This window comes from Sturnus vulgaris, chromosome 4 (genome assembly GCF_052056855.1).
Source record: "Sturnus vulgaris isolate bStuVul1 chromosome 4, bStuVul1.hap1, whole genome shotgun sequence".
In the NCBI taxonomy this organism is placed as follows: domain Eukaryota; kingdom Metazoa; phylum Chordata; class Aves; order Passeriformes; family Sturnidae; genus Sturnus; species Sturnus vulgaris.
Window position 1 is genome coordinate 27,425,697 of NC_142246.1, and position 24,572 is coordinate 27,450,268.

Here is a 24,572-nt window from a genome sequence, read left to right on the forward strand (position 1 = left end):
GTACAACAGGAACTGATAGGAGTGTGGGACTTTTAAAATAGCATAAATTTAAAATAATTATATTTTAAAGCGTAGTATTTAAAATAATTAGCTTTTCAAAGTGTCCATCTAGAGAAAAAAATTGTTGCTGCTACTGTTCATTTACCTGCAGATAAAAATAAATTACTAAAGATGCACTAAAAAGAAAAATAGAACATTTTTGGCATCCATGCAATTTTAAAGTTTCTACACAATTTTAAAGCTTTTATACACATTCAAAACTTCAAAATGAAATGCAACTAAAAGTAATTGGGAATCTGAACATTTAACAAATAAAAATTACCTCCTAAAAAACAAAATATGTAACTGGAGGGGCCAGGAGATGGAGTGAAGAGTTATTTTATAACTAAGATTTTTAGAGTTACTCCATATGTTTAAGACAGGACTCATTTCAAGTTGCCTTTGAGGGTATTCACTGTCTCAGAATTTATTTTCCCATTTGACTTCTACAATACTTCCATGGTTTTGCTCTGTGTAGTTGCTTCTAAGAAATCATTTGTTTATTAAACACATTTTCTTATGGAGACAGCTGTTTGTCTTATACTACTTAGAAGAAAATGTGGCAAACAGCTAGTGGGGAAAGCAGGTTTCTTTCTCTTTCAGGACAGTCTCTTGGGAGGGTTAACTGAGGCAGGAAGCTATAGGACCACCTTCTTCTTTGAAGAGGGAATCTAAATATTACTGAATATATTTGGTTTACATGTGTGCAGCAGCTGCATTACCAAAGAGAAAAAAACCTCCAGCTTTATTTCCCATTGCTTGCTATGGTGCAGATGTAATTGATTTAAAGAGGAAGACAAGCAAATTGGAAATATTTTCTTTGGATGTCACAAGGACTGAAAATTTTGTCCCTATTTTTGTGAGTTAGATTACTTGGAGTCACCTCTGAAAAAGGAAACTCAGCTCCACCTAACTTGATTATTTTGCAATTAGTAAGATCTAACTGAAAGTGTTGGAAATAAATACCTACTGTTAGAATACCTTCACATAAAAGTGAAATCTCTAGAATTCTGCAACAAAGCACAGAATTCAACTAATGTTGTTTTCTTTTTAACTTCTCTCTATCCCATAAAAAAAGTGGAAATTTCAGATTCTGTTCCATCAACCCCAGTGACAAAGGAGGTGGCCAAGAGATTCTCTACACCTGATGCTAACCCAGTGTCAACAGAACCAGCCTGGCTTGCACTAGCCAAGAGGAAAGCAAAAGCCTGGAGTGATTGTCCACAGATCATAAAGTAAACTGTGAAGTTACATCTCTGTTGCTGACTATTGATTTATTTATTCTGCTTTTTACACATGACAAAACTGAAAATGCATGTATTGGAAGGACTGAAAACTGAACTGATTACCATTTTGCTCTAGCTCACTGTAAAGCCTACACAAGTCATATATTCCATTGCTTCGACAAAAAGCTAAAGGAGGTCATGGCAAAAATCTCTCAGCCAGACTCTCTCAAAAACTTGAGTGCTCAGATACTGGATGTAAATTTTAGCAGGTATCATAAAAAGGGCCAGACAGAATAAGGATTCAGAAGCTTCTTAAATTCTGTTGGTATTCAGTTCTGGAATTTTAGATCTCTATGTTTGAGATCTCAGAAATTTTTTCAGAACTTTGTTGTTGAAATTAAGGAAAGATGCATGTTTCCTTCTCTTAAGTCATAATTTATTTAAACATGTTAAACTGTATGAACTGCCAGTTCTGCCTGCTATTTGAAAGCTTTTTCACTATGGAAGAGCTTCAGAATACACTTTTTCACATGCAAATGATAAATAGATGGTACCATCCAAATGCTGTGGTAATTTCTTTCATCATAGGATTAATACACTACATTTATATACCCTCACTTCTAAGAAGAATTAATCCTACTTAAAAAGCCACAATTTTTAAATAAATATCATTAAGCTCTCAGAAAGAAGTCAGGGATTCACTGCTGCTTCTAGTCATTTAAGTGCATCACTGTTTGTGCTTGGCCATATTTATGCTGCACAGAGACAGTGATTGTGTATTACAACTTCAAATCAATTCACTGGAATTAAACTGTTCCCGTGTGAATGCAAATTCCTGTAGAATTTGTCTCAGTAAGTTCCCACTGGAGCAGGGCTGGCAGAACTGAAGTTAACTGAGAACTGAAAGCTAAGTCGGTGAGAGTTTTAGGAGTTTTAACTCTGCATCCTAACCGATTTTACTCCATGTGCAACATCAGGCAGTTCAGATAACTTCTTGTACTTTGACCAGCACAGCCAGAACACTTCAAATAGAGGTTTATTTACCCCATCTCAGGTATCTGGTGTGGCAATTGAACACTTTATTACTTCACGTAACTAAAACAGAAATGTCCACCCCCTCCCTCTTACAAAAAAAAGGATAAAGTCCATAGATGTAATAAAAACGTCACTATCCTCAACATCCCACAGAAATCTCTAGGTCTGCATTTTAAAATGTCACCCTATTAAATAAATCAACAGAGTTTGTTTTACAAGGGAGACTTTAAAAAAAACCCACAGGGCTCAAAGGAGCTTTTAAGCCTACAACATCATAAAGGGAGACATTTTCATGAAAAGAAATAACATCATTATAGAATGATACAACAGATGCTTCATGGAAGTGTTTTAGCCAAACTGCTGTAAGCAGCATGAGAAACAGCATTTTAAACTATGCAGAAAACAGAACAAAACCTGTTATACACTCTGTTCCCACAATCAAAAAGGAGTTTCAGCAAAAGTCATTGTCAAGTACAGCCTTTCCCAGCGAACAGAAGACAGAGGCTCAGTATCATGGTTACAGTAGCACAAACACAACAGATGTGTTAGATCAAGTACATGTGCAGAAGCAAGATGGGCTTTCTTGGGTGTCTTAAGCCATCAATTTTGCTCAGCTTCATATTTAAAACCAGAATCTCTAAAGTAACCTTTACCATGAATATAAGTAATGAACATGTTTTAAGCAGAAATGAGACAATGCTGCTCTCAACTGCTTGGGAAAAAACTTAATGCCTTCAATATTTGAAGAAAGAACTGGCCCTGTAATTACTTTTGCTCTGCTAGCACCAGGAATTAGTGCATCTTAAATTTACATTTTTCCCAAGTTTATTTGCCTGCAGTATGGATATGTAATAACTAAATGGCCTGAAATCCATTTTTACAATTATGTCTTGGGAGGGGGAGCCAGGTAGAAATACAGAGAAGGTGAAATAAATCAGGATTAAAGATACCGGTATTTTGAAAAGCATAGCAAAATTAGGTGCTACTGTGCATGACATAAGAATGCAATTTTCCAATACAATCCATTTATAGCACATAGATTAGAGCTTTCATTAAGGATGGTCCTAAGCTAAAGCTTCAAAGCAGAGTTTTTTTTTCAACCATAAAGGTATCTAGTGTAACAATGGAAACTGTACAGTACTTGATGGAAACATTTCTAAAGTGTACATGTGCAACAGTGACATTTCATGTTAAATTAACAAAGATTTGCACTAAATACCAATGAAGAGAAGTGTTACTTTGCTTTAGCTTTGTTGCAACCATTTCTGATAAAGTATTGGAAATCTGTAAAAATAAATCCAAAACACTACTACCCAGTTTAAAACAGAAAAAATGTTTTAAGAACCGAATAAACCACTATGTAGTATATTGTCTCAATTTTTTGTAACTTATACAAACACAAAATACCATTTCTTTTGACAAGGTTATATATGATTAACCTCTATGTTCATATAGTAATGTATAAAAACTACAAGATGTATAATTGTGGGGTATTTGTTGTGTACTTTTTTAATTTTTCAAATGTTTTAAAGTGCAATTGTTTATTATACTGTCATTTTAATTCTTATTAAACTATAACCTGGTCAAAATTATCTAATCATTGATACACGTCCTCTGTGTCTCATTTTGCTAATCATGTAGTTCAGGTTTGCCTTACAAACTGAACTTTTTGCAGTGCTACAAATCTGCTCTGTGCTACACAGGATTCAAAGTAGGTGGCTCATGAGAGAAAGTAAGATAAGAGTTTCTACTATACTTCTTTTAGAAGACTCTTAGGAAATGCTCTCAGTGAAGCATACTTTTGCCACTGCAAGTACTTGATTTGCATTACCAAGACCCCTGGTACTCGTTTCTAAGATGTTAAACAACACAAAACCCAATTTACACAACCTTTTATTAATAGTTCTTGTGAAGACAATGTAAACAGCATTCATTAAAATATCTTAAAAAATTACTTGACAGTGGTTGATTTGAGCAATGTACACTTCAGTACCATTACTGTCATTGAAATTTAATAAATATTTATACTGTTATTTCCACTCTAGAATACAAGAGACAACTCCTACTGACTTCAATGGAGTCCAAGTTTATGCTAGATTAATTAAGCCATGATGGGCCTAGGTCCACAAAAGATGAATTATTCTGTTTGTACAAACTGTAGTAAACAAGTCTCTCCTTCCAGGTAGAGGAAATTCAGGCTATGTCTCCAGAAACCAAGTTAAAAGTTAGATTCAAAAAAGGACTTGGGTTAGCTTGCCTGGCACAGAAATCTTGACAGACAAACACTAGTCTGGTGCAAGGAAGAGCCAGGCACAGGCGAGGACGGACTCAGAGAAAGCAATACACTCCTCCCTTGGAGACCAGCCTGCTATCCAAGCTGTGGAATATGGCACCTTACACACTTTGTCCCCTCTCCGGCAAGGGGCTGAGCAGCCATCCTCCCTCCACCACAGGACACTCCCTGATGCAAAACCCTACCTGATAAGCCTGCAAGGAGCATCTCTTGCCTTCAGCAAAGTAGGCAGAGGGGTAGAGAGCACATGTGAGCTCCTAGTTTACAAACATAAACAATAAAAATGAAACAGCCTAACATCTTAGCTGTTATTTTTTCCTGCTATATGCAGATCTAGACAATAAACATAATCATTTCTACAGCCAACAACCAGCTTTGTTCCCCATACTACGGGTGAAGAGAAAACCTCGCCTGGAAGCTTATCTACTCCTTCTGCTGTTCCGCTCTTGGCATTCAGGATCCACACTTTGCCATCTGTAGATACTGCTGCCAAGAGAATTTTGTTATTTAAGTCATCACTTTGGAAAATGAATGGTGTTCCATATACACTTGAAGTGGCTTCAAATTTCCACAGTAAATTGCCCTCCATGTTACAGCAGTAGATAAAGCAGTCATGAGAGCCAAAAAATATTTCTTGCTTAGTTAAACTTGAGAGGCACGGAGATGAAAACACTGGCCCATTAGTGGAAAATTGCCAAACCTACAGAAAGAACACAACCACTCATTATCAAAGGTTTCTTACATTATCAGTTTTACAGCAACTATAATTTTTTAATAGACTTGCTGTTGATAGAAGAGCATTTCATTTCAAAAGCATATTAGATTTCAGTGAGGGCTGGCAAATCTTTGTTAAATTATAAGTTAGGTTTTACACAGAGATTAAGCAATAAAAGTCTCATAAAATAAATGTGGAAGAGGGAAGAGTTACTACCTTCAGTGAGGCCCACGTAAAAATGGCCAATTTGGGAAAAGAATATTCTTGAGCTGTTGTATAATTAGTAATAAACATCAAGAATCTTGTTAATATGCCATTCTTTGCCAGAAAGGCAGATACTTCTTTTGTAATACAGATTTCTTCTGCTTATGCTAACAATGTGCAGATCCCTCCTCAAGAGAGTATCTGCTGCAAGCAGAGAGCAGTGCTCGGATGGACTAACACGTCCTTTATAATCAGAAAAGGCTTAGGAATTGCCATGAATACTGCATCTCAGGCCAAAAAATGAATGGTGCCAGTTGTTTTAACACCAGATACTACATTTATATTTACTACATCTGAAGAACTAAAAAAACACTCTCATTTAATTCAATATGAAGGCTGACACATATTTTACCAGAAGTATGATTTGGCAGTTTTTTGATAAATGCATAGAAATTCTAAGAAACCTTTACCTCTGAATAACCACCACCTTACAGAAGAGATACCTTAAACATGATTGAAAAGCTTCAAATTAAATATTACTTCATTTGTTGGCACTACATGTGACAATTTACTTTGGGTATAAGGTCTGAACTAGAAATTCTCTTACTGCATCAGGCAACTTGAGCTTGTGATTTTGCCATGAACTGCATGGACTACCCCAGGCAAACAGTTTTTCTACTTTGTAACAACAGGCATTTCTATTTGATTCACAAAAAGGTGTATGTCAATTACTAAGCCTCAGAAAACAGTCCTAATAAAGTATCTTATTCGGGGTTTTGTGACAGACATAAAAAACCCAACAACACTTTTACCTTTTCTCCAGAATGAGTGTAACAATACAAGTTTCCATCCACACATCCAACACACACGTAGCTCTCATTGCAGTGAGGAGAGGAGAAGAGTGGTTTTCCAAGGTTGCTTTTCCAAATCTTACTCCCCGTCACCTGTAAGTGGCAGCATTGAATATCTGATGCTTAACACAAGTGTAAGAAATAAAACAACCCTTCCATCACTGCCTGCCCCAGCCCTTATGTAGTATGGAAAAAAAAGCCAAACCCCCAAACCAAAACAATGACAACAAAATCCACATAAAACAAAAATGCAATCAAAAACTAATTTTCTTCCTCATCCTAGGCAAAGTAATAATGATAATTAATAATTAATTATAATTAATAGATAATTAACGATAATTAATATTAGCAGTAGTCCTAATAAATGCCAGATTCAGTTCTTTATTTCATTCCCAGCTGCTCATCACTATGTGACAAGGACCAATGAAGCAGATACACCTTGGAGTCAAGTTATATTGATACTCTAGGACACGTTGCAACTCACTATCTATGACTGTCACAATGCATTCTTACTGTACCTGCACATTTTCCACGAATTAGGATTATTCTTAAAAATAGGAAGGTGCAGACTCACTTGTAGGTGGGCTTCTCAACTACCTGTTACCGTGGATTACAGAATAAAAAAATATATTTTCTTAAGTACAGCCCACTCTTGCTGCAAAACCATGCACTCGTTTCCTAATGGTAGACTGGTTATTACTGAGGACAGCTTTAGTGGGTGGAAGGCCTAGGTTGTTAGGATTGATGCCTTGTGTTGTGTAAGTACAAAACCATTAACAGCTGCTTCAAGTCCCTGTTCCTTTTATCAGGCAGGACCAGCTGTAAGTCAACAATGCCTCAGAAAACCATGAAATTGCTCTACATCTATCAAGAATGCCATTTCCCCAGTGCAAAGAACAGAACTGCATACTGAGATTAAAAGGACAGCTCTTAAATCTGGGGAGGGAAACAGTAAGAAGAATGAAGGGGCTTCTTTCTGCATTCTTTTCTGACTTCTGTGTATTTTTTTTCCAATTCTACTGTCAAATAGGAAATAAATCTACCGACTTGCTCTCATTCACTGGTTTTACTGATACGGGAATGACAAGAAACTGACTGCCTACATGTGAATTCAAGCAAGTCACTTCAGTTCTCCTTATCACCAGATAGATTTATGAAGTATGGGAAGTATTATGGTAACCTTATATATCATTATAATGCCCCCAAGTGAAAAACATTTCATGGTAACAAATGATCAGCTTCCCTTTCATTAGAATTGCAATCTTAACTTCAGAAATACATTTGGTTTCATTTAAACTTGAGATCAGGATGAAAGACACATAAGCAAAGGTACATACTGGGTTAACAGCCAAAAACAGTCCTCCTAGTGTAGCAATATAGAGATGATGTGGAAAAGAACTTAGACAAGGAGATGAAAACACAGCTCCACCTTCACAATGTAACTTCCATATACACACCTTTTTCTGAAAGTACAAGCAAAATAATAATAAACATTTTTTCAATTGGAGTTAGAGCTCATCGTGTTTACAAAGACCTCTGAATATCAAACATTATCAAATACTGTGTTTACTCAGCAAATACCAGTTAAGAAGTGAAGACAATCTATATGCCATGACAGGAACATATGTGCCGTTGGCTTTCTCATCCAGTAAATATAATAAATTCAGCTAATGAAAAGACAGTATCTTATTTTCCATCTCCCTCCATCTTCTCATTGAGAATGTAAGATTCCTTCCTCACCAGAAAACCACAGTTCTAGCTAGGCACCCTATTCTGAAACACCCCTGGAGAATTTAATAACTAAGAAACTTAAGATTTGGTATCAACCAGGACTAGTAACGTAAGAACCACAACTGAGAGCACAACTAAAACTGTTTATTGCCACATAATCCTAACCCCCCCTTACAGCAGGCCCAACTTTCAGAACTGTGGACTTCTAAGTATACTAACAGCAGTGGAGCTTCCTCTGGGGAACTATAAACAGAGTCTAAATTGGATATTTATTGTTCTACATGTAAAAGTTAGTCAGTGTTCTTACATAAATATCCAAAGCATACACATGTTGGTCATGTGATCCAATGTAGACCAGTCCACTGGAAGGGTCTACAACTCCAGAGCTTTTCACAGTGTCTTCTGTGGCAAAAGTCCAGTATATTTCTCCATCCCTGCTTTGAAGCACATATACTAAGCCATCATAACAACCTATGTGGAATAAAACATGACGGGGGAAAAAAAGAAAAATGATTATTTGTATTTATGGTGTGACTTATGCTGCTAGTTGCATTACTGCTGGAAAGAAGTAAGATTATTCATAAGGTAGAGTTGCAAAATATTTTCAAAAGTTCCTCTTGTGTTTTTAGCTCAAAGGTTTTGCTGATACAGTCAAAGATAATTGTTCTGTGTGTTTTTTCGATAAGTTACCTTTAAAATATACTTATTTCACTACCTTTCTATCAAATTTTTCTGTAACAGTATTAGAAAACATAGCAAGTTGGCTGAAAAGAATACCATTTTTAAAAATTACCTCTTTGTCTAGGTTTTGTTTCTGAAAACAAAGGTATTAAAAGAATAAAGTTTGTAAGTTTTCTAATGAAAACCGAACTGACATCATAGAAACTCCTTCATGTTAATGAAATACTCAACTTTACTATCAAGAGTGAACAGCAATCAAAATACAAATAAAAAGATGGCAACATTGCATTTGCAATAAAAAACATCAGCATTTGGACATCTGTACTAACCAGTGATGTAGATGTACTAGCTAAAAAGATGACACTAAGATAAATAATGGCAACTCTTTTAACAACAGATACGAAAAAACCAACAAATTATCCAAACATGTTCTTTATACTTCCAAAAAGAAGAGCCAAATGAGATAATTAAACCCTGTGAAAAATAATATGAAGTACCATGTACTAATTTCTAACTCTATCAATCTACAAAGATATTTTAAGACTGCATTACTTTTCCATACTTTAAAAAAAACTCAAAAAACAACAGTTCAAATGTCACACCTTAATCTACTACTAAAAAAGAAACTGTAGCCATTGATTATTCCTTGTTAATAAACAGGGATACAATAAACCACAAACGTTTATGTTAGATAAGCTCCATCACTAGTTATCATGAAACTTAAATTACTTCTTCCTTCTGTCTCTATTTTACAATAAATTAATTCTGAGGCAGATATGGAAGTTGATGGATGGAGGACAACCAGAGATAAGAAATATAATTCTCAGCCATTCATCTTGCATGTAGTAGAAAAAAGAATTTAGAATGAATGCTGAAACAAAATACACACCAACAACAATGAAATTTCCACACTTGGATACACAGGCAGAAGATTCAATACGATCTCCAAGGGTCTTCTCCCATTTTATTTCTCCCAAATCTAGATCAATTGCCTGCATTGCATGAGAGTGAGAGCCAACATACACAGATGCAGATACTTCTTCTTTAGCTGGTATTATAACCAGTGGTGATGCATCAACACATTTTCTTGTGTTTGACTTCCACCTCACACACAATGCCAACTCTGCCACTGATGAATGACGACATTCTGCATGGATTTGCTGAACAGAGGAATGGTCATTTTTATTTGCCTTGTTTTCAAGTGTTAAAATGCTATTCTCCAGTTCAGACCCTTGCACATGGCTTTTCATTGCACCTGCAGTCTTGGAATGCAGAAAGGATGGCTGCTGTAGTGGTTCCACTCCTACCCATACTGTATTTTTGGGCTGCAAAGAAGACTTGGTGAAATTCATAGGGAAAAAATGATTTCCTCTGTTCAGTGCAATAAATGGAATGAATCCTGAAGCAATCTCAAGATCTCTTTCAGATGTCAGTTTAATATATTTTCCAAGGAATTCCTCTCCACTGTTCCCTCTCAATTTTCTTTTCACAACATTATCAGGATTCATTAATTGCTCTTCATCTGGAAACAGCATTTTAAGAATATGTCTGTAAACCTCTTCAAGCGAGTGGCTGAGAATAACTTCAAGGAGTCCAGGCACAGCTTTTCCTACTAATATCTCAATTTCTTCATAAAATCGTAGTGCCTTTAGGGAGTCTCCACCACTGTATAGAAATACTGCATCTTTAGAAATTCCAGTGGAATCACATGGAAGACCGAGGACAGACTAGAGAAGGAAGGAAGGAGAGAGGTATCAGTCCATAAGTGTTGTATCATGTCACACACATAAAACCTCAAGTGGGGTACATTCCACCTGAACACCTAGAAGTTGTGCTAAAAATCAACAACTGAGAAAATTCACTACTCTGCAAAAAAATCATTGAAAATGTTAGTGCCAACAGAGGGACTGAGAGAACAAGAATTGGGGAGGAATGAAGAAATAGGGAGATACTAATTCTGTACTACAAAATCTTGCTCAATTCCAATTCTGTAGTTTAAGGAATTAAAGGGAATTGAACTAGATATTTATTGGCCATTTTCAATACCATTTGTCAATGACAACTTTGCAGATAGAACATAGATGCCTTTTGATAAAATCAGATTAGGTGTTTTATTTTAATTATAAAGCTTATATAAACTGTTCTTTTTTACGTCTGAATTATATAAGTAACCTACTTACCTACCTACCTACTTTTGAAGTTATAAGCTCTTCAGTACATGAAAGATTTTGCATTTGGAACTGTTACTACAAACAGCAATAACTGTGTTGCCTCTCACTGCACTCCCTTGTTAAGTCTGGATGTCAAGTCCATACCCTTTGGTTTTGGAGGACAACTTTTCTGTCCATAATGGGTCTAGGGCACATCCAGCCCTTTGGGTTATCTTCATAACCATGAATGTGAAAAGGACCAGCACAGACAAATAAATACTCTACATTTACTTGTTCAAGTCCTAGGCCATAGCTAATCCTGCTTTCAGGTAAAACTTATAATTCTACTTTTGAAAAACAAAGTAATACTGTCTGGCATCATATGTCAATGCCTCGAAAAACAAGTCTTTAGAAATTTAGAAACAATGCAAACAGGCAGTCCAAGAGACAGTTGTGCAACTGTGCCATCTATTTAAAATAAGGACTCTTCAATGTATAATTATCTTGAGAAATAAGAAACTCTACTAACAGGGCAGCTATTTTTTTACAAAGTTTCTGTGTCCCAGTTCCTTGTTTTCTTTAGTGATACCTTTTTTTGGCATGTGAAGCAGCATTCAAAAAGCTACTGACAGATTACATTCTTTCTATACTAATTGCTTATACCTCATAGCCTGCACTTTTATCTGATAGAGAAATATAAATTACTCCCTCTTGGCCACTGCAGAGCAACTATATTTAAGTATTAAGTGAACAGAAAAGAGCTGTACTGCTTAAATCTATGGGCAGCTAGAATTTTCTGGTTGCATTAGTCATACTTCTTAAAATTGTTTAATTCCTGACACATGTATAATGATCCACTTGCAAAGATAAAAAGGCAGCTCAAAATACTACCTTCCATAAATACAGCAATCTTTCCCACAATTCCTCTGCGTCACTCAGCTTACTGTCACGCCTTCTGGAGTTTAGATGGTTCTGGTAAATCTTGTTCAGTTCAGATATATCAACTTTGCCTTTGTAGAAAATAAAGGACGATTTTTTTTCATTGCTCTTTTAGTATTAGCACTTTCAAAAATTGCTTTGCCCAAATAGTCACTGTATTCTTGTATGTATTTCCTTATTCATACTCTACTGCATCTGCCTTTTTTTACACAGTTGATCAACTACACAAAACCCAGTAAGGTTTCTGAAAATTTACCCCTCCCACACAATCCCACCTTCAAGGCCCGGTTTTAACTCAGCAGAAGTGAGGGTTCTGTTGAAGACTGCAACAGCAGCAACTGAGGTAAGAAATGTGCAGTGTTAAAACTAAATTGATTTTACCACTACTCTTTGACTCTCAAAGGAAACACCATCAAGAAAACATAATAATATATGGCCATTATTTCCTACTAGGCATCACTAATTTAACGTACATATTCTAAAAGCATGAATCAGATACTGGATTTTGGTAAATAAAAAAAGAATTAAAAAAAGGTAATGGATACCACTAAAACAAATGGCAAGGGTTCTAAATGGCTTCATTTACCATGGGATGTTAAAGGCAAAGCTTTAATCACTACAATCTCATCAGGGACTGCATAGGCTGGTAGATGCTTCTGGAGTTCCTTAAGTGTTTCTCTTTCTTCAAAATCATCTTTGGGTAAAACAAAGAGGATAAGTTTTTCCTGTTGATACCAGGTAACTGCACAAGCTTCTACCTGGCAAAGTTCTTCAGCAACCTGTAATTAAAAAAACATTAGTCTTGCTTTGAAATGCCATTCATCAATAGAGTAAAAGCAGCAAAAAACAATGGAAAAAGTGCACACCTTTAAAAAGTGTATTTTTCTCACATTCCTACATAACAGCCTATGAAATATCTTCTTTTGTAGCTGAAGCTTGCACTTCACATAAAAACAAGCTCAAAGATATATGTATTATTTGCCAAAATGCCATGAATGAGATATAATTCAGGAGTCTGACACTCAATCTTGTAGAACAATCACTATACTCAGTACTTTTCAGATGTTTATACAGTTCTCGATTCTCCTGGAAGAAACCATACAATAAAACAGATTCCTAATAACTCAAAACAAACTCCTACCTAAATTATGTGACTAGATTTTTTATAATACACCCTCTGAATTCCTTTAGACTCCTGAAAGTCATCTGAAAACAAGTAAATACCAATTTCTGATTATAACAATGTATTCCTCACATCTGCCTTTTTATAGTGGCACTTACCTGCTGCAGATATTCAGTATTAAACCGTTTGCCATGACGTTTAATCTGATTGTCTTTCCGACCCAAGAAGAACAACTTTGCATTCTTCACTCTTACAAAATCCCCTGTTTCTCTCATTGTACCCAGTGGCACAGTTATTTCATCATCAAGAAAGCAGATTCGTTCTTCGCCACCTACACAAAAAAATTCTGGTCATATATACTAAATAGCTAACTGTAAATGAAAATTATAAAGAGTGTTTGATCAATTTCTCTTAAACTTTACCATGCATTATAAAAAATACTGAAATACTATTTTGAACGTCTAAATTTTTGCAATGTACAATTTTGGCTATGCAGTTAATTCAGCTAATACACAGAAATTACTTCAGTTGAGAATGTCAAAATGCAAGAAAGGAAAAATAAATCAATATAATGAAGGCAGTCTGCAGATAAAATGATGGTAATTTCCTGTTCATCATTCCAACAACCCAATACTATCAGAAGGTTCCCAGCCCAACCAGAATTTAAAATACTAGTTAATCTGTATATCACAGGCAAATATCAAGTAAAACAATCAATATATTATTAAAACTCAAGCAATTAAGAACAGTATTTTAGAAGAATTAGAAACATAAAATAACCTATAAATATTTGTCCCTCGCCTTCAAGAACTGCAGATCCATTGGCATCTCTGACCTCAAGTTTTGTTCCAAGGAGTGGTGATCCCAGAGGTATAGGAAAATCCATTCTAAATATATTAGAGAGACACAGCACAAGTCTTTCTCTTCTGAACACAAAACAACTGTCCCAGGTAACATGTAGTTTTTTAAAGGACTGGCATTAGAGCAAAGGTAGATGCTTGGGACTTCTTTCTGCAAATGCTTCTTCTTTAAAAACATACCAATTTGTTAAAAATTAAAAACCTTATCAGTGTGCATGATTGTCACTAATATATACTAGAAAATCCCACAGAATTATTGAAAATAAAGCCTGAATAGACCCTGAAATACTCTGAGAGAACCCCAAGCACTTCAGTTAACTTTTAAGTCTCCCAGATTGAAACATCAAGTCAACCAATTTAAGCATGTGTAATGGCTTTCTAACTCATTTTTCCCTGCCTAATTTGAGCTTTTACTCTATTTTAATAAGTACAGTTAAAGTTCAGAAAATTATTTAGAAAATGACCAGTTCAGAAAAGACTGAAATACAAGAAACTGCCATTTCAGTGTCATGCATCTATTATAGACTTCTCTTGAACTACTGACCAACCCCATCCTCTCCCTTCATTCTCCAGCCTCTTCAAGCAGTTGAAGGACCTCATTTATTGAATATAGAAACTATTTCTAAGTGGGATCATAGATTAATATATTTTCTCCAGTAAAGCAAAACTTACAGCAACTTTAAATAACTTTGGTATGGATTCCAATTCAATTTCTATTTTAAAATATTATATTTTATGTTTGAACTCAGAGAAAATTAGTTTTACATGAGAATTTAGTACCAATTCATGATGATCCACTAGTTTTAGTCTTCAAGGGTTTAAGCACCAGATTAATATATCACATCATTTGTGTAAACCATCCTATTTTGTAGGATACATTTAACTCAAACTGCATGAATAATTATTATGCCATGGAACAATCACACATTTCAGAGAGAAAACGAGACAGTGAGATAATGGGAAGTATTTTTCATGACTCTATAAAATAATATAAAGAAAAAATGCCAAACAACCAAACAAGTCAGAAACTGAGTGAAATATGACAGTGATAAAAAGAAAGTACTTCTTGAAGTTTAAGTAAAATTACTGTGAAACCTTGGGTGAGTTACTTTGGACAAATTTCTGTCACCCACACTACTAAAATAGGGAAGGGGGGCTGTACTGGCTCATGAGATAATGGATTAGTCTGTTTCTACATAAAACCCAAACCTAACTTCTACCAGCATAAACACTAATGAGGACTCAGTAGCCCTGGTAACAGGAGACTGAGGTTCTATTTCTGGTGATTTTCATCATGCACATGCCAAGCCATTGAGAATAGCGAATTTTCCTACCTAAAATCAGCACTAAAAACCTCCTCAGGAATCTTGTAGCAAGTGGCCCAGCTTGACACTTCAGTAATACCATAGAGATTAAAAATACTTGTTTTGTTCTCCTGGTGCTTCCAACTTTTCAAGAGGCTCAGTATAGGAAATGCTTCACCACCAAGGGCTAAGACACGAAGTGAAGTATTTGCAGACAACACTCTTGATTTAATAATGTGAGCTCCAAACCTCCTGAGAAGTGTTGGTGTTGCCTGAATGACACATATTAAAAAAAGAGAAAGACCAGTTACATTTTATCAGTGCATGTGTACCTCTCTTCCTGCTTCATCCTATCTGCTGCATAGCCGTGTTATGGATGTACTTTAAAACATCTCACGTATCAACCATCACCATGGTGTTTTGTGAGATTTTGTTGCTTATAAGGCCTTTAATGAGTACTATCAGCATCAATCTATGTTCTTCTGCAAAGCTTCTTCTTTACTCAGGTGTGTTATGGGCTCCCTTTTGTCTCAGCTATTACTTTAAATGTATGCATATTAGTTCTTATGTTAATTACTTGGAAAAAGAAAGTGACACAGTATTCTCTTCATCTTATTGTCTGAGCCTTTTTTCCCTTCATTCCAGAATGCTACAGTAAAATATAACCTATAAGTCTGATTAATCTGCATACAGAACATTTAAAGACGTTACAAAACACTAAAAACTCCTAGGATGTCATATTCTGGATTGTCCTTGATTTATGTAAATAGAAACTCCTGTCCTATTAACTTTAGAGTCTAGGCTGATGAAAAAGTAGTACACATTTGCAAAAGTGAGAAGACGACACTGGAGACACTCAGATTTTGCCAACCTGCAACACTGTCACGTGGTGGTGGTGAAACAGAGCAGCAGAGAGCTCCACAGGCATCATTTTAATGGTGTTTGGTACAACAAGAATAGAGGCTCCACTTGTCAGAGCCATGAACAATTCAACCACAGATGGGTCAAACGTGAGAGGAGAAGCCAGGAATACCACATCATCCTGTGTGATCTCAAATATGGATCTAAGATAAGAAAGCTAGGAATTACACATCTGATGCACACAGTCAAAAAACCCTTCCCAACTAAAACAATAAAAGCATGAAAGAAATGCATTAGCAAAGTTCAGATCTTAAGGCCTTTGAATATGTAGACAGGTAATTTGAAAAAGAGCTTCTGGACTGTAACTGTTGATGATGTGTTTTATGAAAATACCCATCATATTACACATCAATAGAGTTCATTGAAAGGCGTATTTCAACTAATAGATACTCATTAAAAAAGGAAAAATATGAAGAAAGAAAAATCAAAGAAGAAAGGAAAGAAAAGAAAGAAAAAAAATTGTATTTTCAATAATAGAATTGTTTTAACATGAAATGAAACAGAAAGAAACCTGGGTAGTCTAAAAAGGAATTACGACTTAAGAACTACAGAACATAGTAAATATAACTGTGAACAAATGATTAATTTTGTTGTCTATTTCTTTTAAGCCATAGGCCAGATGACAGTACAAAACTTAGAGCAACAGTATACTATTTGAAGCACAGCCCTCAAAAATGAAGGCAAAGCAGCATTTAGGTATAATACTGATAGAGAAACAAAACGTTATATGATTCTACTTGGAAATAAAAGTAAAAAAATCACAAAAGTGGATAAGGAGGAAGAAGTGAAGTGTTGTCAACAAAAACCCTATGTACATTCCTCTGAAGTATTAGAAAAAAAAAATACTAAAAGCATCAAATCTGTAAAAGCATTTAAAAAGAAAACTGAAAATCACACTTACTTAAGATGCTGAATATTAGGCACTATACATTTATGAGGCACTCTGACAATTTTGGGGATCCCTGTAGTTCCTGATGTATGCAAGACATATGCTAAAGTGCCTTTCTGGCCAGCGTCCATGTATCCTGCTTCTGATGATTTTACTTTGGTTTGATCCGGGCAAAGGGTATATCCCGGCTGCAAGTCATCCACAGCTTCGGAAGGTTCACCTTTACTTTTCATATTGTTTACTACTGAACTGACATCAGTGTTGCTTGAGCTCATTTGGAAGAGAGTTAAACCAATACGTTCTGTGGTGGAGGAATTGTGGGAAAAACAACCAGCATGAGACATCTGGAATTTCTGCAAGACAAAATGAACTATTCAAACAGTGGAACTCAGGAGGCACTGTTATTGTTTTACTGCATTCAAGGAAATACAAAACAGCATTTCATACAAACAATCTGTGATTTTTCATACCTCTACTTTTGGATAACACGCATCAGACAGTTATAAGCTCAAGTACTTCTATAAATTAAATATGAATGAACACAGACTTCATAAACGCAAAATAAACAGTTATCTGAGCAAACGAAGAAAGGGAAAATATACAAAAGAATGCTGCAGAAGACCAAGGAATCTAAACTGTAACTTGTCTATTCCTTTTGCAATGAGTGAGGGTACAAGATTTGGGATGAGTTAGACAAAGAGAAACCCAAGTATTAAATGCAGGAGCTTTAACTATTGCAGATTTTCAATTCTTAGCATTAACATATAAAGAAACAAGTCTGGAAAAGTCTTCCAATATCAGTGCTCAATAAGGTTGCCAGAGCAACAGCATAACAGGAAAGAAGGCAATTATTTTGAAGAAGAGAGAAGCATTTTGTACTTCTGATTTTAAAGATGTTCTTTTCTGAATAAGACAACCTTTAGCCATGAAAAAACAAAAGCACTCCATCGAAGCCTATGAAAACAGAATTTAATCTGCCTATCTACACATGTCGAAACTGCCCTTTAATGCTTCCTATAGAAGCCTGAACACTTACATTTACTTTGTCATTCTCAACAAGAATATACTGAAGATTACTTTTCTTCATGAAGTACATGGATATGGTGGGTGGTGCATCTGGATCAATAGGTGAATAGGCAGCTGGAACTTGAAGGATTCTAATAAAACAAAAATATTTTAAACAATTAAAAAATAAGAACATCCTCTTAGATTTTGCTAAAATTTCTTTTATACTTTTATAGTTGCCTGAACTAGAATATATTGTCATAACATGACTTTTAAAAATCTTGTTGGTAACAAAGTGGGATGGAAATCAGTGTTGCCTTTTGGTCTTTTACAGCAAGGGAAAAGATTAAAGCTAGATGAAAACATTCAATATTATTTCTAGTCAAGCAAGTCAGTGATTACAAGAGGTACACACATTTTAAAATCTTCTGGTATTGACTAGAAACAGAAATATAACCTTTCCATTTACCCACATACAACACGTATAAACGTCTTCTAAAAGGCTCCACAAGCCTGCACGCCGAAAACACTTTCCTACGAGTGCAAAGAAGGCAGCGTAAGAAAAACCAAAGCACGCAAATTCTCTCGTACAAGGCAGGCGGAGGAACCCCAAGTGCCTGCGCTCCCGCTGCCTGCCCCGCAGCGGCGCTCCGGGATAACCACGGGCGCTGCAACTCTCGACAGCCCCGAAAACCAAAGCGGCGACTGAAGTATGAACCCACCTCAAAAATCCTCTCATCTGCTCTGCTGTTGGGTTCTGTACTGTACGGACAATTTATTTATTATACTTCGTCTCTGTGCAAGTGGTTTGTCACTGCAGTAACGCCAAGGTCCTGAACGGAGAGGTGGGAACGGCTGCATCCCGCACGTTCCTACATATGCCTGTAACACTTAAACCTGCCGCGCATCACACAGCCGCCAGCTACTCGCAGTGACAGCTGTACGGATCAGAGCGGCAGCAGATCCCCCTCACACAGCAAAAGAAAACTGTTAGCACTCAGTTGACGGGCATACAGACAAATCAGGCAGCAAAGGGAGCTCAGAATGCTGAGTTCCACCTCCTGCTCAGGCAGAGCCAGCTGTGACACCAGACCAGGTTGCTCAGGTCTTTGTCCAGTCAGGCTCTGCACACCTCCAGGGACGGTGCCTGCACAACATCTCAGAGCAACCTGCTGCAAGGGGGCAAAAGCATTTCCTGACTGGTGAGAAAGGTCCTCAGTGCTTGCGGGACGTTTATGATTACAGTGCTTGTTCACTCCACTGAAATCATTATTCTCCACTGTGGTACCTCTTCTGGTACCACTGTGTATATTACATGAGGTGTGAACAACAGGAAAATACCAATACAGGCCATGCCCCCAGGAAGCACAGTTGATGATGTATTCATTAGCTGGAAAAAATACACTTGTGATCCTATGATTGTCCATTCCATCATAAATGCTAGGAGTATAAAAGATACCTATATAAAGGATACAAACATTACAATTCATCAGCAGAAGTAAGATTTTTAAAATTGCTGGATTAACATGAGTGTTGAGATCACAAGCATTTCAACTTCCTGGCCATTAGTTAATGAATACCACTTTAGCATAACACTGCTTATTACTTCTTTCCATAATATTTGTAATGGAACATTAAATGTATGTTCTTAAAACATGGAATGTTTGTTCTTATCTTAAAACATGGAATTTGCATTCAGAGCATCTTTTTTCTAGACAGCAAGACAATACATTAAAAAAACCTGCACAGTCCTTTTCCCAATAGATGTTTTCTGTCAGATCACTTCCAGTTTTACACAAGCAGAACAAAGATACTAGACATTAATTTTTTTGTATTTCTATAAACATGTTAAATCCCTCTTAATGAAGGGATGCAGTTGCAGACAGTTTACAGTTTTATGATTCAGAAATATTTTAGCAATGGCTTTTCAAAGATTGTCATATTGCCATTTTTTCACTAAATGATGCAAGACTCCAGCACCTTGACTGCACTAGTATGCTATTACTACGTTTTTGTTATTAAAAAGATAAACAAACCGTAAAATTTGCTTTAACAGAGATGACCCTTAAAAAACCAACACAGAGAGCAAGCATTCAAACCATTACCCTAAGATCCAAGACGGCAGGTTTATTCCTGGATAGCAGTAAAGGCCTATTTCACATTTGCCTGGGTGGTCACAGTGCTTCTGAAGGAAAGCCGTCAGTTCCAGGGCAAGCTCAACCACGGTGGCGTAGGTGTAGAAGGCTGGAGGTTTCCCGGCGCACTCATCAAAGCAGACTGCAGCTCTGTCCGAGTGCACGCCGGCTGCCCGGGCCACCAGCTCCTGCAGCATCATCGCCGCCGCACCGCCTCAGCCCCCTGCAAGAACCACACACCGGACCGCACCGTCACCGCCTCGCTTTCAACACTTCAGGCCGACTATAAAGGCATGCGAAACACCACCAGGAATGGGAAAAAAAAAATAAAATGCATGGCAGAGAATACACAGCTCTACCACGCCTCAGACTGCAAAAGGCGCAAAGCTGTATTTTTGATTTGTACGGAGATAGTTTGCTCCTCACCGTTACACTTGTTTTTTAAAGCAGGGCATCAGTGAATTAATAACTTCGTTAACACAGCTTAATTAATTAGTAACTCCTTCCATGGAATTGTGAAATACGACTCCTTCCTTCACAAGCAGAAACCCGCAACACGTGAACTTTTCGGGCACTGCTCGTGCTAATGCCAGTTTCTGCCCCGCGAGCCCTCCCGCCAGGCCCGTACCGGTGACCGGCCGGACCCGGGCTGTGGCGCCCGCTCTCCTCTTTCGAGTTACCCCGCTTCCATACGGGACAGGCACGGCCCGGCGGCCCCCGGCGCTCCTGGGGATCCCCGCCCGCGGCACTTCCCGCTGCCCTCCTGGCCCCGCCCCAGCGCGGCGGCGGCGGCGCCTCCGATTGGCGGGACGCGGTAATGCCGCGCTCTCATTGGCCAGCGCCCGTCGCGCCGTTCTGGTATCCACAAGCCGCGCCTGCTCCGCCAGAGCCCTGCGCCATTGCTTCCTGAGGGAAGGACAGAGGGAGAGAGGAACAGCGAGTGCGCCAAAGCCCTCTCCGCTGTCCCCGGAAGACATGGGGCAGGATTTAAAGCAAATGCAGATGGCTCGTGCGAAGGGCAGGGTTCTCTCCCCTCACGCTCACAGTCCATTCATATGTCCGTCCCCATGTGTCTGTTCCCCTCCTGCCCAGAAAGTGGTACGGGCCTTCCTGCCGCCCGTACCGCCGTGGGCGGGCGAGCAGTGATGTCACGTCCGGCCTGAGGGGCAGGAGCTCCGCCCTTCCCTGTGTTGGGAGCGGGAAGTCCCTGGGTCGTCCCGGTAGCCGGTCCTGCAGCCATCCTTGGACGGTTCTCTGGAGCGTCCCCGCTCCCGGCGGGGCGAACTGCAGCGGCCGGGGCTGGGCTTCCCCCGGGTACGATTTAGGGCCGCCAGCGGGGAGTGCGGGTGAGGATAGCGGGAGCCGTGCTGGGAAGGGGGCACCGATACTGCCCTGGGGGCCGCGTGAGTGATTTAATGACACAAAGTCATAGAACCGTGGAATGTTAAGGATTGGAAGCGACGTTAAAAATCCTCTAGTTCCAACACGTGCTCACTGTGAGCACGGACACCTTTCACTAGACCAGGTTGCTCAATGGCCTATCCAGCCTGACTTCGAACACTTCCCAGGGATGGGGCATCCACACATTCTCTGAGAATCTATGCCAGTGCCTCACCACCCTCACAGAAAATTATTTGCTTTGGCTCCGAGGCGCATTAAAGGTGTCCTTATTAAATAAGCCTCTCTGCATGGTGCCGGTAATGCGTCAGAGGGAAAGAACGAGAAGACCAGTTCACAACTATTTTTAATGTTTGCATGGGAGAAGGTAGACATCAGCTTTGTACTGTTTGTCACATTGTCTAAGTGATAGTTTGGCACAGTTGCACATTGGTAATACAGCAGAAACTGTTTCACAGTAAAACATTAATGCAAATAGCGACACCTAAAGCCAGAGTTTTCTCCTTCAGCATACTCACTGATGGGTGTGTTAGCTGTATGTGATAAAGAGGGTCTAGTAACCTGAACCATAAATCCAGCTGTCAGGAAAAATTACACTTGAAAAGTGTCTCCTCTTTAACGTAAGATTTTGAAAAATATTTAATAAAGATTCAGCATCGCATTCAAAAATTACATTGCTCACAGTAGCAGACAGATTTTCAATTTGCATAATGTGGAAGGGGGAAAAGGCAATGGGACTTTGTTATTTTAAAATTAGAATTATGCCACCCAAAATCACATTAAAGCAATTACTACTGCTGGACTTCAAAAACAGCTTTATGCTGAAAGCACATTAAAAGAGAATTTGCACAAGTTTCATTTCCAGTATGTCCTGTGGACAATTACAGACAGGTAGACTTGTTATAATGTGCATCTGAATGTTTATCTCACATATAAAGGCCTCCTCACATGTATTTGCAATCTAAGATCTCAACTTAGCCCTTCTAAAAATGATTTTCTTTTGCGGGTGAGAAAGAAGAACAGTGGAAAAATGTTCACAACAGTTTTTCTGGTTTTTTTTTCATACTCCTTCCTGGTTAACCTGGAAGAGGGGGTGGTCAGTGTCCACTCTGTTCTGTCCAGATGAACTGTTATGGTTCTGTTAAAACCAAACTTGCTAATTAGAAGAGATCCACATACATCCCCTAATATGCAGATCTGGGTGCTGGTGAAGCAGCTAGTAAGAGTCCCATGCTCATCACATCTAGGTTTTCCCATAGGTCTGGCTGCAGGTAGGTTCTGATTCCACTGCACAAGTCACAGCCTTGACTTCATTAAAGTATGTGTATTTACATGCTTTTTCAAACCAGGACTTTTGGGTTGTGATTGTCAATCAGGCACAATTGCTACAAATCCCACATAAAACTCCCTTTTGAATTTAATTAGCAATCCTGTAGTCTCAACTATATGGAAGATGATGGGGAAGGAAGAAGCTCTTAAACTTTTCTGTTTATTTTTTTCAACAGTGTCACAAACAATTATAAGGCCAAAATACACAATATTAAATAGAAAATCTAAAGTTGCTGGTATTCAGTGAGAAAGACTGAGGTATACAAAACATTTTTTAAATTGTGCGGAAATTTGCAATGGTTTTGAAAAGGTGCTTTTCCATTTTCAGCTAGTGGTTATTGTCCAAGTGATCTTCCTGTATACAGTAACTGTGTAATTATGACCGACTGAACACAATGTATTTAACAGCTAATGGTTCTTCAGAACACTTGAGTTTTTTAAACATTACATTTATTCTAACAGCAGTAATCTAGTAAAACAAGACTATATCCAAAACAACTCATGACCTTCATTTGACATATCATTTTTACCGTTAAGTATGGAAAGTTGGGGTTTTTTTTAGTTTCCTTTGGATGTGACAAATGAAAAGGACATTTCAGAAATTGTCAGACTTATCCCAGAGAAAACAAGGTGTAAAACACAAAAGAATGGCCGTGCCAAGTATTTTTTTTCTTCTTCCACACTGTATTGGCAATTGATAGAAACACACAAAGATAATGTAATTACATAACTTCTAAAACAGAATTTTAAAGTTACAAAACTAAAGAGCTTTTGGCTGAGCACTTCCCTGAGTCTTCATTTTTAAAAATCATGTTAGACATCATGTGCATAGAATCTGTTACAAACGTCTCAATTAAAAAAGGCTGTATGCAAAAGTTAGACACTTCCACTCTTAAAAAGCCTAAGCAACAACTGCTGAGGAAGCAGTTTCATTCTTCAGAATCTGGTATTTTTCCTAAGGAAAAAAGCAAACTTCGGATACTTTTGCATTAAAACTTTGATAATATGAAATTACATCATCACATGATTTGTGCTTTGTGAACAAGTCTAATGGGGAAGCTTTTAGGGCAAGACCAAAACAACAAACTTTGGGACTTCTACATAATTAAAAAAACTTTGGTTTTTATAGCATCTTGTGAGAAAATAGAAGGCACAAGTGTGCATCAAAACTATGATTTTGTATTTTAATCTACTTACATTGTTTTCATCAGCACATCAGACTTTCTGTAAGTCTTTACTTAAAGATGTGTTTTAGTAACAGAAATTAGTTAACTGTCATAAGGCTTCTGTTTGACCTAAATGCAAGAAGGCTATTTAGCAAGAAGGCATCACTGAAAAAGGTACATTCAGCAACATATGAACTGATGTCCATCCACTAAAAGTTCACCATTCTAGCTCAACGGGATAGTCTCCAGTGAGGCACGCTGTGCAATGACCAAGCTTTCCCAGAAGTGACTTGTGGGTTTTAGGGTTGTTTTCTTGTCTTGCTTTGATGCTTTCTTGCACAGATGACACCAACCCTTCCACAGAAAGATAGACAACACTGTCTGCTCCTATAAAATAAAGGAAATAAAGGGTCATCAGTCAAAGCTGCAATATTGTACCAAATCCAATGCTCTTTGAAAATGCAGTCACATTATCATATAGATTATGAAAGAGAATTAAAAATTTTAAGACTGTAATATGTCTTGCCCTTCTTAATTTTTTTATGCAGGGATCAGACTCACTGAAATCTAGACAGAAG

The 24,572-nt window shown here is 37.6% G+C and overlaps 3 protein-coding genes across 5 annotated transcripts in view; 1 reads left to right on the forward strand and 2 right to left on the reverse strand.

Annotated features, from left to right (window-relative positions):
- Positions 1-3,892, forward strand: part of CRACD (capping protein inhibiting regulator of actin dynamics) — a 128,996-nt gene extending 125,104 nt beyond the window's left edge. For both annotated transcript variants that reach the window (XM_088163397.1, XM_088163396.1), the window contains one exon: positions 1,118-3,892. In XM_088163397.1, the coding sequence (XP_088019523.1) occupies positions 1,118-1,278 (161 nt within the window). In that variant the 3' untranslated portion in view covers positions 1,279-3,892. The remainder of the gene's footprint in view (positions 1-1,117) is intronic.
- Positions 3,893-4,176: 284 nt separating this feature from the next.
- Positions 4,177-20,834, reverse strand: AASDH (aminoadipate-semialdehyde dehydrogenase). Of its 2 annotated transcripts, XM_014873429.2 has the most exons (15): positions 20,730-20,834; positions 20,072-20,324; positions 17,998-18,118; positions 16,974-17,314; positions 16,023-16,215; positions 15,182-15,423; positions 13,768-13,874; positions 13,146-13,318; positions 12,451-12,643; positions 11,817-11,935; positions 9,665-10,502; positions 8,402-8,565; positions 7,701-7,826; positions 6,325-6,456; positions 4,177-5,293 (listed from the first exon to the last, which is right to left on the reverse strand). In XM_014873429.2, exons 2-15 carry the CDS (start codon positions 20,299-20,301, stop codon positions 4,895-4,897), a joined length of 3,378 nt encoding a protein of 1,125 aa, XP_014728915.2. In that variant the 5' UTR covers positions 20,302-20,324; positions 20,730-20,834; the 3' UTR covers positions 4,177-4,894. The 2 variants fall into 2 exon arrangements, with proteins under 2 accessions (XP_014728915.2, XP_088019524.1); XM_088163398.1 differs by lacking the exon at positions 20,730-20,834 and having other exon boundaries at positions 18,689-20,203.
- A 2,138-nt stretch (positions 20,835-22,972) lies between these two features.
- The window catches only part of PPAT (phosphoribosyl pyrophosphate amidotransferase), a 42,139-nt gene continuing 40,539 nt past the window's right edge, over positions 22,973-24,572 (reverse strand). The window contains exon 11 of the mRNA XM_014873433.2: positions 22,973-24,381. Coding sequence (XP_014728919.1) covers positions 24,212-24,381 — 170 coding nt within the window. The 3' untranslated portion in view covers positions 22,973-24,211. The remainder of the gene's footprint in view (positions 24,382-24,572) is intronic.